The 17,256-nt window shown below is 29.5% G+C and overlaps 1 protein-coding gene across 2 annotated transcripts in view; it reads right to left on the reverse strand.

Annotated features, from left to right (window-relative positions):
* Positions 1–9,008: 9,008 nt before the first annotated feature.
* The window catches only part of LOC113377332 (mitochondrial carrier protein Rim2), a 40,221-nt gene continuing 31,973 nt past the window's right edge, over positions 9,009–17,256 (reverse strand). For both annotated transcript variants that reach the window (XM_026617615.1, XM_026617614.1), the window contains 4 exons: positions 12,627–12,817; positions 10,625–10,749; positions 9,638–9,851; positions 9,009–9,398 (listed from right to left, as the gene is read on the reverse strand). In XM_026617615.1, coding sequence (XP_026473400.1) covers positions 9,133–9,398; positions 9,638–9,851; positions 10,625–10,749; positions 12,627–12,817 — 796 coding nt within the window. In that variant the 3' untranslated portion in view covers positions 9,009–9,132. The remainder of the gene's footprint in view (positions 9,399–9,637; positions 9,852–10,624; positions 10,750–12,626; positions 12,818–17,256) is intronic.

Here is a 17,256-nt window from a genome sequence, read left to right on the forward strand (position 1 = left end):
TGGTGTGAACCACCGTAACGGCCGATGGTGACATTCCGCTCTTATTCATCGACCGTGGAATCAAAATAATTGCCGAAATTATCGGGAAAATGTCTTAATGGCAGTTTTGAAGTCCTTGGTAGACAAAGATTTCGGCCGCAGACCATGGACAATCCAACAGGACTCAGCACCATCAAATTCAGCACGCGTCTACCAAAAATGGCTTAAAAGTGAGGTTTTTCGCTTCATTTCCGTCGCACAATAGCCACCAAAATCTCTGGATCTAAATTTGGTAGACTTTTGTGCCTTGGACATTTTGGAGAGTAAGGTTTGCACTAAAAAATATCAAAGTGTCGATCATCCCAAGAAGGCGCCTCGCCGGGAATGGGCCAAAATACCCCAGAGCCATTTTCGTGCAGCGTGTTATGGTTTTTCTGCCGTTTGAAGACCATAATTGGTGCCAAATGTGACCAATTAGAACAATTCTCAACTGATTCTAAAATTTGATGTCATTTCCGACTTTTTTTTTCTTTCAAACAATAAAATTTAAAATGAAAATGACAAAGTTATAGCGCTTTACTTTGTTGCATTATATATCAGCCACCCTGTATATATATACTATATGACCCGACAGACGTTGTCCTGTAGCCACATCTACGTTTTTTTAATATCCTATACTAATATTTACCGTTCAGTTAAAAATACTTTTCGCATTACTATTTACACCAATATGTGAGTGATGTTAAATGTAGAACTGCTTCAAATAAAATAATGATTTTCAATTCCTACAGTTAACACTTTAATTATCCCTTTAGCAAATATTAAAATATGTTCAATAAAATTTTATATTAAAGATTATACACTGCAATTCAAAGAACAAATTTATTTCCAATAGTTTATAGTTTATAGTAGTTATAGCTCGATTTATTTTAATGCCAAGGGTTATCCAATATTTTCAGTCATACCCATAGATGTGGATGTATAAATGAATGATTTTTTGTTTATTCACGACTAAAATATTGATTTTCCACAAAACACAAAAAATCATCGTCTACCTTTGTGATTTATGGTCATAGCATAATATACACGTGTTGAAAATTGAAGTCTTTTAAAAGGTATAACAAATTCAGAAAGAATTAATGTATAGCATTCGCGGTAAAGGTACAATATCACCTTGGATTTTTCTACCCAAAATAATTGCTTCAATAATGTTGCCTATAATTTTTATACTTTCGTATCATATTTTAACTGGCTTTCAGTAATTTTAATATCTAAATTACATTTTTCTCACCAATAATTCAATATACCCTATTATTTATGTTCATATTTGAAGGGAATTAATTTGTCAAATCCTGTTCACATGTGCTCTATTCAACGTACAATCAACAAAATTATTGCAGTAAATGGAGAGGAAAAAAACGTGTGTCGGAAATACGCTAATCTTTATCTTAAGTTCATAAACTCACTCACTCAAGTTCATATTTGTTGAAATGAAAAAAACATTGTATGCGTCTTTTATTTGCATGATAGCTCAGTCATTTTAGACGCAAAAGTACTCATTTTAAAGCTTATTTTGAGCACCATAGATAGGTAAACATCCACTATCAAACCCCATTTTCATATCTAGCCTAATATTGTTCCAAGAACACTTTATAAAACATCGATTGATTAAGATTTTAATCGATATAATTTTGTTCATTACATGATTTTCGTTAATATGTATATTTTTAGAAATATTTGCAAAAAACGATGAAAAACGCCAAAAAGCCAGTAACTCGAAAAATAATTTTTTTTGAAAAAAACATTATTGAACATTTTTCTCTTCTAATTAGTTCTTTTATCGATATCCAATGTTATTTTGAAAGAGATACAATTGCACCACTGAAAAGAGACCTCATCCCCCCGGCAAGTGGCAAAGGAGTATAAATTATTTTCACTTCTAAACTTGAGAGTAAGATGAACCTAATTACAAAATTCCATGCAAATTGGAGTACATTAAAAATATTCAGACCCAAAACTTTCCATTGTCATGAGTAAATATTTCGTATCCAATGACAAACATATGAATTTTTGACACAATGAAACTTCTAGATAATTTTTTGAGAAAGTAAATTATTTTTGTATTGTGATTTAGTAAAGTAAGGCAAAACACGACTGCATTTAAAAGTTGAAAAATAATAATCTGTCAAATTGAATTATAGACTAAGTTTGATATGTAATCACTGACAGACGCATGCGCAGACTGCATATCTGTTAGACGCATGTTGACTGTAAATCTTATATTATTTTAATATTAGGTTGTCAAATATCTCCCTTCCGCCTTTTTGTATTATAAACCAAGAGCAAAAAAGCGGAAGGGAGATATTTGACAACCTAATATGTGGCACATCTCAGCTGCTTTCCGGCAATAATAATGTAGACATTACAATTTCCTTATTTATAATCATGAATTTATTATATTTTAATATTGCCTTAGCCTAGTGAATAGAAATGTTTGGCAAATGACAGTCTTCATTTGTTTTTAATGTCAAACCATGCCTTAAAGATCAAACAATGATAAGCGTTTTTTGTAATTTTTTCCATTTATTTCTACAATCTAACTACATTTTTATGAATCTAAAAATTCTAAAAAATTTCCCGAACAAACTTCAGGAATATTCATGAAAATCCGAATTATAGTTTAGGAGGATTAATGAAACTTACATTGTTACAGAAGAATTTTATATATAAGATATATATATATAGATATTAATTTAGAAATATGAACAAACAACACTCTTTTTTTGCACTAATTTATTAAATAATAATTTCACAAACGTTTCGAGACTAGGTTTGTCTCATCATCAGTGTGTTATTAATTTAAAATCTAAAATATGGAAACTTATATAAGCATTATGTGTTATCCGTTACACGTCGTTCACTGTACTGACTGTACGTTATTAAACATCTTCAAAAAAACAAATTGTTTTTTATTATTGGATTTACTGTTCGGAAAAGAAACAATCAATATATATATATATAAACATTTTTATATATATATATATATAACAGTTAAAACAGTTAAAATAAACAGGGGGGGGGGCGCGAAAAAAAAAGTTGCATGCGGGCGCTAAGGGCCCTAGGACCGGCCTTGCATATATATATATATATATATATATATATATATATATATATGCATATAAGGCGTGGACAAAAAATGTTGGAACTTTTCTACTAATCATTAAGGCTTGCTCGATCATAACTAACGCAAATCCTTATTGAGTTAAACCGAATGACTTTTTGAAATCGCAATCTGATTTTAATTTTGAGAAATAGTTTTTGTTGATTCCGAAAATTTGTGGATTTCATTTTTCAAACTCAATCGGGAATCGAAATGACCCAAGTACCGGGAATCGAAACGACCGCATGGAGAAACATTGCGTATCCCCAATTATTTCGAAATATTTATTTTAAGTTAAAATTTTCGTATCTTGCGTTGTATAAGTCTGATTGAGTTTTACTATGCGCTATAGAAGGATGAGGTTTGGTACTAAAAAAACGTCTTTGGCAGTTTTGTAATTGATTGACTAACAATCAGTTTTGTTTGAGCACGCTAACAAAGAGAAAGTACACTATATTTCACACTTTTTATTCTCTAAAGGCGAAAACGCAAGCCAGGCGACTGGAAATGTGAATAATGTTTATGGTCTTGGTACAATAACAGCCAATCACGGCCCAATTTTGTTTTCGTCAATTCATCCGGGTAATTTCGATGTCAACAACGCACGCGCACTAGATGGTCAATTGCCGAAAATATCGACAAAATCCATAAGGCCAATCATTATGTAAGTCGATTTCGATTGTCCAAGATCTGAAAACTGTAAAAAAAACAGTTTGGCAGCATTTGAATAAGGCTAGATACAAGAAAAAGCTCGATGTACGGGTGCATGATGGGTGCCACACGCAAACTTACAGGATCGAATTTTCATCTGCAAATCGCTGCTGAATCACAAGAAATTGCCTCGTCTTTGAAGCGATTGGTAACTGGTGATAAAAAGTGGATTCCTTGCGACAACGCAAAGCAAAAACTTTTGCAATCGAATTTCGGTGAGTGAGTATATGGTAAATGATGGCTAAACCAGGATTGGGATTTGGTGGGTTTAGCAAGGAATCATATACTGTGAGCTGATCTCTAAAATGGCAAAACTCTTAACTCAAAACTGCACGGTCAACAATTGAATGTCTACAGGAAGCAATCGCCCAGAAGCAGCTAGAGCTTTGATAGCACACATACCATCTGTTCCTGTCCATGACGAACAATTTTGCTGAAGAAAAATTCACTTCAAGAAAGGCTTATAAAAATCGTCTTTTTGAATTTTTTGCCAAAAGGGCATGGGTTTGTATGAGAGGAGCCTTATGATATTACCTTCAAAATGGCAACAAGTTACTGCTCAAAACGGCACACAATTCACCTATATAAGAGCATCAGAGCATAAGAGCATTCCAAATATAGTAATTAAAGCCTTAATTTTATGCAAAAATATGTTTTCTTTTTCTTTTACCATATATATATATATATATATATATATATATATATATATATATATATATATAATATATATATATATTATATATATACATATATATATATATATATACATATATATATATATATATATATATATATATACAGTGGTGTTGTCGAGCCGGAACGCACCCGGCAAATTACGGGCCGGCAAAAAATTTCCGGTTCCGGCGTTCCGGCAAAAAATTTTTTTTTAAAAATCGCTACATACAGAAAATGATTTAATAAGTGAATTTTATAAATTATAATTCAACTAATTTTTATTAAATGTTCCCATTACTGTAATAAACATACATATATGTGCACAAAATGGGTTTTGTAATAATTTTTGTTTCTTTCCTTTTCGAACGGAACCGGAGAAAACATGATAACCGGTTTATGAACCGGTATTTACATTCTAGCGTTCCGGCAAAAAAAATAGTAGCTCAACACCAGTGTATATATATATATATATATATGGTATATATATATATATATATATATATATATATATATAATGTACATATAATATATACTCATGTATGCCGCTGCTATCTTTTTTGACGTTTTAATTAGACGTTGGGTAAGCATTTTATACAATTCCTAGCAAGTCAACCAAATTCCCAAACACAACATATATGTTGCTTGAATACAATTAACAAACAAAATAAAACATGACTATATTTCATAATATTTATTCTTCACAGTATTTATAAATTATATTAAACTACCAAAAACAATAAATTAAAAGTAGCTTTCTTTAAATAAGCAGTCGTTATTGTCGATAGACTCGTGTACAAGCAGTCCTATGACAAAGAGTCTATTCGTGATTTTAACTATGTAGATTAAAGGAAATAATCATCATGGACTCCTACATGGTTTGTACATTTTCTAAAGTAATAATCACATATGCGAGAAAATGACAATAAAGATACATTATTGAAGGCACATTATTGTTAATCTAGAATTATTTACACATTTATCATATGTGCATTACACTGGAACAACTATTACAATAATAGCTAGCAATATCATTAGGGGATGAAGAATTGATAAATTACACAAAAATCAATGAATGTCAAATTCTTCCTTATAGGATGATTTCATAGAAAGATTGTGGATGAGTTATAATGATAAACAATATAAACAATAATTCTTCAAACATTGTTAGTTGCATAACATGGTATAGTCATGCATATCTTTATAGATAAATATGAAAAGTATTTGATAAAACATGTTGTAAATTAGATGATTCATCAATTCTGACTGACACAAAATTAAATAATCACAAAAGCATTCAGAATATTCATAATTATTTCCATCCAAAAATTTATGGTATATTTCACGCTTATATGAAGGAAACATGCAAATATAATAAAGTATTTTACATCTGTAAACTATAAATATTTTAAATCAATATTGCACTAACTACAGTTACATACAAATATATACATGTAATATATATATATATATATATACATATATATATATAATATTGACAATTAACAGACCTGTGTAATAAGATATGTGCATATAAATATACTGCACGGGGTGGTCCTTAATACGGACATTTTCGAATTTCCTGCTCCCAAGGGCTCAAATGGTTCCAAATTGATAAAAAACAATTCTCTGAAAGTTTTAGCTCTTAATATTGTCTTATAGATAGAGCGCAATTCAATAAAAGTTTTGTGTGGAAATAGCATGAAAAAATTCAAAAATTTTGCAGAGCGTCGAATTTTCAATAAACTTTCACTTTTAATTCATTTGTCGCTAAGTATAACTAAAAAAATTTTTTTTTAATTGTCAAAATTTTTTCCATGCTATTTCCATACAAAGTTTGATTAAATTGCGCACTATCTAAAAGTTAATATTAAGAGCTAAAACTTTCAGAGAATTGTTTTTTATCCACTTGGAACCATTTGAGCCCTTGGGAGCAAGGAAATTCAAAAATGTCCATATTAAGGACCACCATATATATATATATATATATATATATATATATATTTATGTGTATGCGGTGCATAAAAAAGTAATCAAAATTAAATGTAGATAATCAAAGTTAGCTTATGTGAATTTACTGAATGCAATACACTTTTTACTCCCAGGTGTGGTAACCAAATTAATTAACAAGTGGCATCGTAAAATTACAAGTAATAAAACCGATGGAAATTCGAAATGAAACTTGTAATGCCAATTAAAAAAGTTGACCCCAAATACTGAAAAAACGGAAAAAAAAACAGCTTGATTTGGCATGTATGATCGTACTACTGCAGAATATTAGAAAAATAATCACCTTAAAAAAAGTGAAAAATACATGAAGATTTTTTTAACAAAAAGTGAGGAACTCTTTGATGAAAAGAATGAATGGAATGAATGAAATGAATGAAAACTACCTTTATACTAGCGAAAGTGTTATGTGTGATACTGTAAAAGTGAAAAATAATTTCAAACCATAATTTTAATTACTTCTATGCCCCATATATATATATATATATATATATATATATATATATATATATATATGCACATATTTAAGAAATATAGACACATGCTGTAATTGTATATATATTTATATACATATATGCATATATATGTATATATATACAAAACAAACATATATACAAATATACAGAAACACATGTATATACATACATATATACAAATATACAAAAAGACATATATATTATATATATATATATATATATATATATATATATATATTAGAGCGGGTTGATTTGTATGATTTTCGGATACTTAGGATCAAAATAAGATTGCTGAAGGAACTGTATCTCTAAAATGAATTCTTATGTCCCGTGCTTTGACCCAAAAATAAGGGTTGAAATTCGAAAAATTCCATTTTGATCCATTCAGAGTGCCCCAATCGCGTCCAAATGTATGACAGTCCCCCAATAACTTTGGAAGGTCCATTCACCCATGCTCTGGGTTCAAGCTGGATCTGTTCAAGCTCTGGGACCTCCCCTGAGCGGTTTTTCAACATTTAACCCTTTTCTTTGGGTCAATGCACGGGACATCAGAATTCATTTTAGAAGTATGGTTTCTTCAGCCTAGTATCCAAAAATCATATGTGCCTAAGTGACCTATAAATCGACCCGCCCTAATATATATATATATATATATATATATATATATATACTAATAAGTATAAATTTATATATTGCGGATACATATACTAAAATATAATATTTTACAATTCATTTTTGCATTTAAACATTTAAACATAATAACAAATATTAATGACTGGTATTTACTCTATACCACTTAACTAATTGATTAACAATCAATTGAAATATAAATGCTTTCAGCAATTTAATATGTAAAACCAGAAATAATGCAGAGAAATCTGATTTAAACTGAATACATAATCTGATATATATAAATATATATATATATATATATATATATATATATGCGTGTGTGTGTGTGTTTGCAGACATACTTAAAAATATCCATTATTTTAAAAACTATGTATAAAATATATGTCAATTATCAGTAACATAGGATAAAATGTTAAATTTTCGAATGTAAAACATACAACATGTTAAATTCTATATTTATTTTATATTGAAATCAACTTAAAACGTTGAATATTATGGACACTGTGCCAGCAATCACCCGAATTATGTCATTTTATAACTAGCATGTATTATGAATAACGACCATATTTAGATTATAAAATGTAATAATGTATTAGAACATGTAAATCATGGTATAAAAAAATGAGTCGCAAGTAGTAGTATTTCTTTAAATAGCAAATTTAGGAGATAAATATTGAATTAAAAAATAATGTGTTTCGGATTTGCATGCATACAAATTATAAGACCTGTCTTTCTCCCAATTTAGAAAAATGCATTTGAAATAAAAAAAACGTAATCCAACTTATAATAAGTTTAACAAGTTTAATAAAAAAGTAAAATTACCGGCATCAATTAAGAAAACAAACTCAAGTTAAACAAAAAGTTTAAATAAAAAAAAAAATGACATTGAGCATAATTAGTTCTAAAACTCTCAAACTTGTTAAATTACTAAAAAGATACATATACTTAAAATTACTGTGATGTAAAATGACATAAGTCTGGAGTTTGTTGACTCTGCTGTTATTAGATTAACCCTTTAATTGATTATGCCAAGTATACTCGTCACATTTTTTTTTTTCGAAAAATATTGAATAACCTTGTCGTCAATGGAACAATGGAATTTGTATTAATATTCAACGAACCAACTGTGATTTACATAAATTAATTTAATTGCATTGAATTTTGTAACTTACATTACTTGTTTTCTACATAGTTTTCATTCTTATAATGTAATATTATCGTCATGTGATATACTTTTTATCAATAACATGTATTTTGTTTATATATCGAATAAAAACATTTTTTTTTTTAAAAAAAAACGAGAAAATAGATTTTCAATAAAAAATACTGCGTTCTATTACAGGCAGAAAAATTTTACTCTTTGATGCGCTTTTATGCCGGTTACACTTGTCTTCTCTGGAAGAAAGCAGGCTGAAAACATTCTGCTAAATGAAGGTGAACATTTAAAGGGTTAATAATAAATTGAGAAGCTCTAGACTAATAAAGACTATAGTTTCAAATATGCCCATCATGGTGGGGACCTATGCCTGCAGCGGCATTTTTATTCGCATAAAAATCCGTGTTAAATTGCGCTGATAATATATAGACGACCGACTCGTAAGTGGCCATCATGATCGCCGTATTAGGAATTTGTCTGACTAGTTGAGTAGCTAAACCACGATAAATACCTGCCCTACCTTCTTCTCGGAATACAGTAGCCAATGTTTGCCAGAAAGAATGATATTTATTTCCTTCTTCGCGCAGTCGCGTGCGCGCCACTTCTGCAATATCAAAACTTCGTTTTAAACATTTTAGAAAAGTAAGTAATTCATCGAATATTATTTCTTAAAAAATGTGCATATCGCAGCACAAGAGACTGATATCAGTCTTCTCTGTACATGTCTTGTAGAACGTTTTGCAAACCAATATTCAATATATAGTATATGTAAGCATAAAGATGTGCTAACAACATAGAAGTTAAAAAGGTTTAATATATTGTAAATAATGATAGAGAACCTACCATGAGGATATGCGACGCAAGAAGCTACTGTTTTGGAGATGGCTCCAGCCAGCATGAACTCGAAGAAGTCGCGTGATGTCTTAGCCTGGCTTGGATTCCGGTTTCGCATCTCAAGAAGATGCGCTTTGATTGCTTCATATATCACAAAATGTATCACAGTTTCTGATATACCCATGTACGAAGCGCTAATGCCTTTGTAAAAACCCAGAAACCCCTGAAAGGACATCATTTTCATTGTTTATAGTAAAGACAAATCAACAACAAACAGTCAGTTTTTTTATTCTTTTTCATAATATTTAAATACTCAGACATCAACTAAACCATTGTGGACATTAACACATGCAAGACGTCATACTCCAGATTTCGGCGAACGAACACAGAATAATTTCAGTTAAATTGTAATCTCAATAGAAAAATGGCAAAAGATAGTGATTGTTTATTAGAAATTTAAACAATTGTGATTATCAAAATCTTGTTTTTCTCAGATTATATCTCTTAAACTCAATTTATTTTAAAATTTTAACCAAGTCATTTATGTTAATTTATTAATATGGTATAGCGGCGTATTATTTCTACTTTGTAATTTAAAAAATAATTTTGTACTCATTCAAACTGAAAAATAATTTTTGCATATATCAATCACTAAAAATTGTACATAAGAGAAATAAAATGTTATTAAATATTTCACTAAACCACTTCATATACTTTGTGCATTGTAGTTAGGGGCCGTTCAAGTATTACGTAAGCAATTTATTGATTTGCTTATTTTGCTTATTTTGGGTGAGAACTTTTGCTTACTTTTGCTGACAAAGGGGAGGGGGGGGGGTAAATAATTGTAATAAATCTGCTTACGTAATACTTAAACGATCCCTTATAAACAAGATATATATATATATATATATATATATATATAATTAAAATAATTAAAAACAGTTGAGCATTTATAGATCTAATATACTTATCGTTTCAGACAATGTTCATACTAACACTTTTGTTATATATCCTTTTCATGCACTGCCAGGCAGTCATACGTGGTCCAATGCTCTGATTATCTAACTGCAACCTGGTTTTTACAAACCATATTGGGTTAGTTGATGTAGATGCCACAAATCCTAAAAAAATCAAATAAATTTATTAAGAATTAAGATAAAATAATAATTATATATTATGGCAAGATTAATAAACGAATAATCAAATATAAAACAAAATCAAATAACAGGGATTAATATGTAGTATAAAATGTAGATTTAAAAGTAAATAGAAATTAATAAAACAATAAATTTTATACCAAGAAAGAGGTGATATTTTGCAATGAATATATGTATGTAATGAAATTTCAAAATTGATACAAGGGATTCAGAAATTCAGATTTGAATAATTCCTTTTTATATCTGTTAAGGTTTTGACAGGTTGTGTGAAAAACTGAAACTATGTTCTTCAAAGAAAAACATGTGTAATGAACCTGAGCTAACCATCACTATGGTAAGATCGTGGTCTTACTGATCAATATCAGCAGCCACTGGTTTCGTGTTTGATGCCCCCTTTGGCCAGCTTGATATCAAGCATTACTTTTATTCTCACTTGAGATTATAAATCTCAAATATGATATCAAGTGAAAATAGCATATTGGGGCATTACTGCAATACATATTTATTTTTTATACATTATTAGAAATATATATATATATATATATATATATATATATATAATATTTAATATCAGAAAAAGAGTAGTCAACAACGGGGTTGCCTTCTAGCAGCACTAGGTGAAGGAATTTATATCATCATAACAGCACATAGAACACTTAGCTATAAAGTTGTAGTTGTTCAAATTTAAAAAAGTAGTTCAAGTAATAGTATTTGGATATGGCCCTGACTACGCTACATCTGAAACTCGTTTCGTGAAGTAGCTTGAAAAGGGCTCAGTGAAATTAATGATTGTCTATCATTCGAAGTTCGCACTTAGCATTCTTCGCCTCTCCATTGAAGCAAATTTGATATATTTTACTTCATTTGCAGCTTTTCAGTCATGTCGGGACGTTTATACTCACTCCTTATAAAATTTTGATCAAGAATGCGTAGCTATTTATCATTTATTATAATTTAATATATTAAATTAGGTTTAATACGTAATTTAATCTGATACTGTGACAATAAATGAACCCGCAAAAACATTCGCTCATAACCGTTTTACTTATAAGTCAAGTAACAATTTATTTTATTTTTAAGAGGTATTTTTGATTATTTACTATTTTTTCATTATTTTTTATTACTTTTACAGTTTGAAAAGAATGGAATTTTAAAGAAAAAGTCATAATTACAGTTATTGAAGTACTCTTATTTATGCTGAGCCTTTTTTGTATTATATACATCATGATATAAACTGCATTACCAAAAATGCACAAAAAAGGCAAACTCTGTCGATTATTTGAACATCCTTTTAATACTACACCAATACACAAATAATGTAAATTGCTTAATGTGACTTATTTCACATAATAGTTTAGTTGAGTTTTGAATTATGGATTAGTGGAGCTTGAAATAACTTCATTTGGCGTGAATGTAATGAAAAAAACAAATATCAAAATTTACAAATAGAAAAGCCAAAACATCATTGCACGCAATTTATGCACTAATATTCATATTTCGTTAACAATCACCTCCATTATAAACCTAGCTTAAGTTTTTCAATTTCTTATCTTATATAGATAAGAAAGAAAGAAATTTAGTATATGTATGACAGATAGTCCAGTCATATGTAGTTTTGAGACAACTTTTAGGGTGCAAAATATAAGTAATTTACAGACTTACAGCTGGGTATCCCGAATTCTAAGATTATTACCTAATTCAAGCTTAAATGACTGGACTAAGATAGCTTATTTGAAACAAAAGAGTTCCTAGGAAAGAGGTAATTCAACAAGAACATGAGAATGAATATTAATTAAAACATTATTATGGTATATAATGAAATAAGAATGTCACTTACAAACCTGCGCAAGTGGCACTTAGTATATGCACAAGCGGTGAATCAGCCTGTATAGCTTCAGTAGGCAAATTATTCAGGAAGACTTTAGCTTGACTGTACGCACAGAAATAGATCGCCCTAGAAGGAGCGACGCCAATAATATTTGGTCCTAGACCCTTAAAAAGGGCTCGAGGTCCTTCTGTTTCCACTATATGTCTATAACAAACAAAAGACGATATTACTGTACTACTTTAACTGCACTTCTAGTTCTATACTGTCATAAACTCAATAATCGCTTCTCTCAAAAATCGTGCTTTCTGAATAGACATATATTTTTATCAAGATTTAAATCGAATAACGAAAGTGAATCATCAACTTCATTGAGATTAAAAACAATAATCCCTACTAGATGGACAGGACATAATGACGTCTTTTTTGCGTTCGTTCATTGTGTTAATAGTCTAAGAGCCAGTGAACTATTTGACTAACCTGTTTTCGCAGAGCCAGAATTTTTTTTTAATGATATTTTATTATCGGCCCATTAAGAAAGTACCATTCTGGCAGTCATTCCGCGGTTGCGTCATTATCCCTTCAATTTGTGAAAATGTAAAAAAAAAAAATTTTATAACTTGCTCGCACAAGGCTCAAATTTTGAGGGTGTCTTCTTTTAACTGTTCAGAAAGCATATGTAAAAAGCCAGCCCATTCTGACGGTTGCAAGGGTCTGCCAGACGAGTACATAATAGTCACGACGCGCAAGAGTGTGGGCGCATTGCCATACATAATTGACTAATACCCATGTATTTGAATAATTTATACGCCATTTTGAAGGTACCAAACTTCAACTTTGTATCTCACCTTATCGCCGAGATATCATTGAAAATATGCCAAAGTAGCCCCTTTTTCAAACTCAATTTTTGGCGTAACCATAAAAGATATCGAAAAAAAAATTACGAGATTCTACTCATATTGGCTTAAACCACATAATGTATAGTGATATATGCTAAATAATCCTTTATTATTAGCTAAAAAGGATAAAATAATTTTTCAATTAATGTTTTCGGATAGTGCGTTTTGTTTAATTACTTACTAGTAATAAATTTTACTAATAAAGCTCTCTGTAAAAACTATTTTTTAATTATATTAGCGTAGCATCTAGCGTAATTTTATAAAAAAAAATCAAATTTTATATTTTGTTATTACCCTAACTATATTTAAAAGCAATATTAGCGCATTTAAAAAAAAACCGAATTGGTAGATATGTATATCACTATAATATTCCGAGCGCAGCGCACCGACGAGTAGTGATACGCCCGAGTGGAAGGTGTTAATTTTGAGAAAATTCATTACAGAAAAATAAATAATAAATCCAGTAAATGCGGTGGTTGTTCCATGATATTTGACGAGTTATGGTCAAAAAAGTACAATATGAATCTTGTACGTTATCATGGTATAAAAAACATAAATTATCTTTCCACAAATTGGGAGAATCTCTTGAAATTCCGAGTGCAGAAACACCACAATAGTCAAATAAAACGAGCAGTACGACTTTAAATTTTAACCGACTTCGGCGTGGACAAAGGTTCAAGTTTTGGTTTCGACTCCACGCTAACCCCTTACACCACTCATAGACCATTACACACAATGTTTTTGAAAAAGCACACTCCTTATAGGTTTTTTGCTCTATTTTCAATGATTCGGTACACAAAAATCCGTTCAAAACACATAATTTAAGACAAACTCTTTGTTGGGTATTTTTATACACTGTATAATTTATATATTAACTATCATTAATAATGATAAATTAATAACTAATTAGACTTGAACTAAAATTTATACTTCGAATTTTTTGTATATTATAGAACTAAAATTAGTGGCGTGAACTAAAATTAGTGGCGAAATGATAATGTTGCATGAATTTCCCGATATGTGTAAATAATCGACTTAATCAATAAAAAATAAATTACTTTATGAGTGATTGAAAATATTCCAAGTGGATTTATTACACATAATTGAAAACGAACGAACACGTTAACAAAATTAACAAATTTTCAAAAATCAATAATTTTTATAATTGAACCAGTTCCCGTAGGACTTTAATGGATTACAATTACTATGTTCATCAAGACCAAGTACTCTATCGTTATACCAAGTAAATCGTCTAATTTTAATTTTAAGAAACGTCAAAAAAATTAAACTTGTCGTAAAGCCGTAATATTTCAGCAAGTTCTATAAGACCATGATATATATCGCCAAAAGAAGTTCCATAAAAATCGGCATAATTTTTTTTTCAACAGTTACTTACAAGAAAACGGCTAACTAATATCTATCGAATAGTTTTTGATTTTTTTAAATCCATTCGGTAGCATGAGCTTAAATGTGGACGACAAGTTTAACACTTTTTTCAAATTACAAAGAAGCGGCTCGACAGATCGTCGCACAAAACTGACAAACGATTGTCGTCATTGAGATACATGAAATGGCTTTTAAATTTCTAAAATCGGTTCAGGCGTTTTTGAGAAAACGTCGATCAAAGGTCTAATTTTGACAAATGCCAAAAAAATGATACTAACTTTTGCAAACTTTGCCGAATTTTTAAAGTTAAACGAGTTGTCGTAGGACCGTAATATTTTAGTATGATCTATAAGATTATGGTATCTACCGTCAAAAAAACAATCATAAAAATCGTTGAAAAAAAAATTTTTTAACACTTTATTACAAGAAAACGGCCCGGCCGATCTCTACTAAAAACTAATCAGCACGATTCCCAACCAATATCTTTCGAACAGTTTTTGAATTTTCAAAACCGATTAGAATTGCTAAAACGTGGACGAAAGATTTTTCACATTTCTACGATTTACAAAGAAACGGCTTGGCTGATTGTAGCGCAAAACTGACAAACGATAGCCATCATCGAAATACATCGAATAGCTTTTAAATTTTTGAAATCGGTCGAGCTGTTTTTGAGAAAACGTCGATTTACGGCAAAAAATCTGTTCACATACACATACATTCTTTTTCCAAAGGGTATGGGCGTGTTTCCATACAGAATTGGCCCCACCCTGGTATTTAAATAATTTTGATGCCATTTTATAGGTATTTTCGAGAAAATCCGATATACCAAATTTCAAATTCGTAGCTCATCATTTGCCCGAGATATCATTGAAAATGTGTGAAAGTGGCCTCTTTTTTCAAAGTCGTTTTTTGTCGCAATTGTGAGAGATATCGACAAACCAATAACGCCAATGTGTTCACATCGGTATGTACTATATTATTAATAACAAATATTGTTAAATAATTATTTTTTAATGCATGAAAAAGTGAAAGTAATTTTTTGTTTTAAATTTTCGGGTAGTGCAGTTGTTTGGACTAATTTTTAATTAGCATCATTAGAAAGGCTATTGAATTTTCTTTTAGTGTGCAAAATTTTATTTTATTTCCCATACCATTTGGTCTCATTCAATTCAGAATGACTTGAAACGTCGAGAAAACATAAAATTAGCGAATCAGATTTTTTTTTGAAAACATAATCTTCTCCTTCGGGAAGTTAATAATGATTTGATGAAACACTTTTGACTTAACGTTAACACATCCAACATTTTTATCTATTTATAAACATAAATTAACCACCATAACCAAAAAATTTGAAAACATAAAACGGATAATGTCATCTCTCTTATGTTTAAAAATTTTAATCTCCGAATTTGTTTATTTTTAATCATGTGAAAATATTTTTCGTATTTGATATTTTCAAATTCTGATTTTTTTTTAAATATTTTCGTTTATTGTTTTACTAAGTGGATTTATTACCTGATCGATCTATTTTTTTTATTTTTGTGTCAATGAGGAATTCTTTTTGTTTCTAACTTAAATATTGAATTTTGCAAGTAAGATATTTGTCGCTCAAATTTTTGTATGTTAGAAGTTTTGTATAGAAACTACGAGTACTTTTGACAAAAAATTAGTGATATAGATTATGAATCTTGTTTGATCTATAAGATCAATATTGCAGGTAAATAATTTTCGCTTCTCAATTTCTTTTGATTTTCTACATATTTTTTTTTCCTTTTTGTAATAGAGATTCATAAGTCATTCCTTTATAAGTTTTTTAATATTCTTTAATCATCATAATATTAGTTAATTAATAATTGCATAAAAATAGTTTGTGACAGAAAACCCTAATGATGAAACTTAAATAGTAAACATCTACAAAAATCTAATTGTATATATATATACAGGGCCGGTCCTGGGATCCTCAGCGCCCGCATCGCATTTTTTGTTATAAAAATTTCAGTATGTTCATTATTGCTTGCAAGAATATTTTTAAATATTCAATTATTTCTAACGCATGTGTAATGTTAATATTTGGTTTTTGATACATTTCACTTATTTATTTTGGAGATGTTATGCGATTTGTTCTATTGAGCAAATAATAGAAAGCAAAAATACTCTAACCATTCATTATTAAACATAACACTGGTACTTCGTGTATTTTAATTTAATATTTCGTTATATAAAATATCAAAAATTGCATCGTAAACTTCTTCTAATTGATATCGTAAGGGCCGAACTATATGTATTCATCTTTACTTTCACATCGTTGTTTTAAGGTTAAAATTTTAACATATTTTAAAAATATTGTCCAAAGATTAGTAA

Source organism: Ctenocephalides felis, unplaced genomic scaffold (genome assembly GCF_003426905.1).
Source record: "Ctenocephalides felis isolate EL2017-DRISC unplaced genomic scaffold, ASM342690v1 CF-g0.4_SCAFFOLD_01886, whole genome shotgun sequence".
NCBI classification, from domain to species: Eukaryota; Metazoa; Arthropoda; class Insecta; order Siphonaptera; family Pulicidae; genus Ctenocephalides; species Ctenocephalides felis.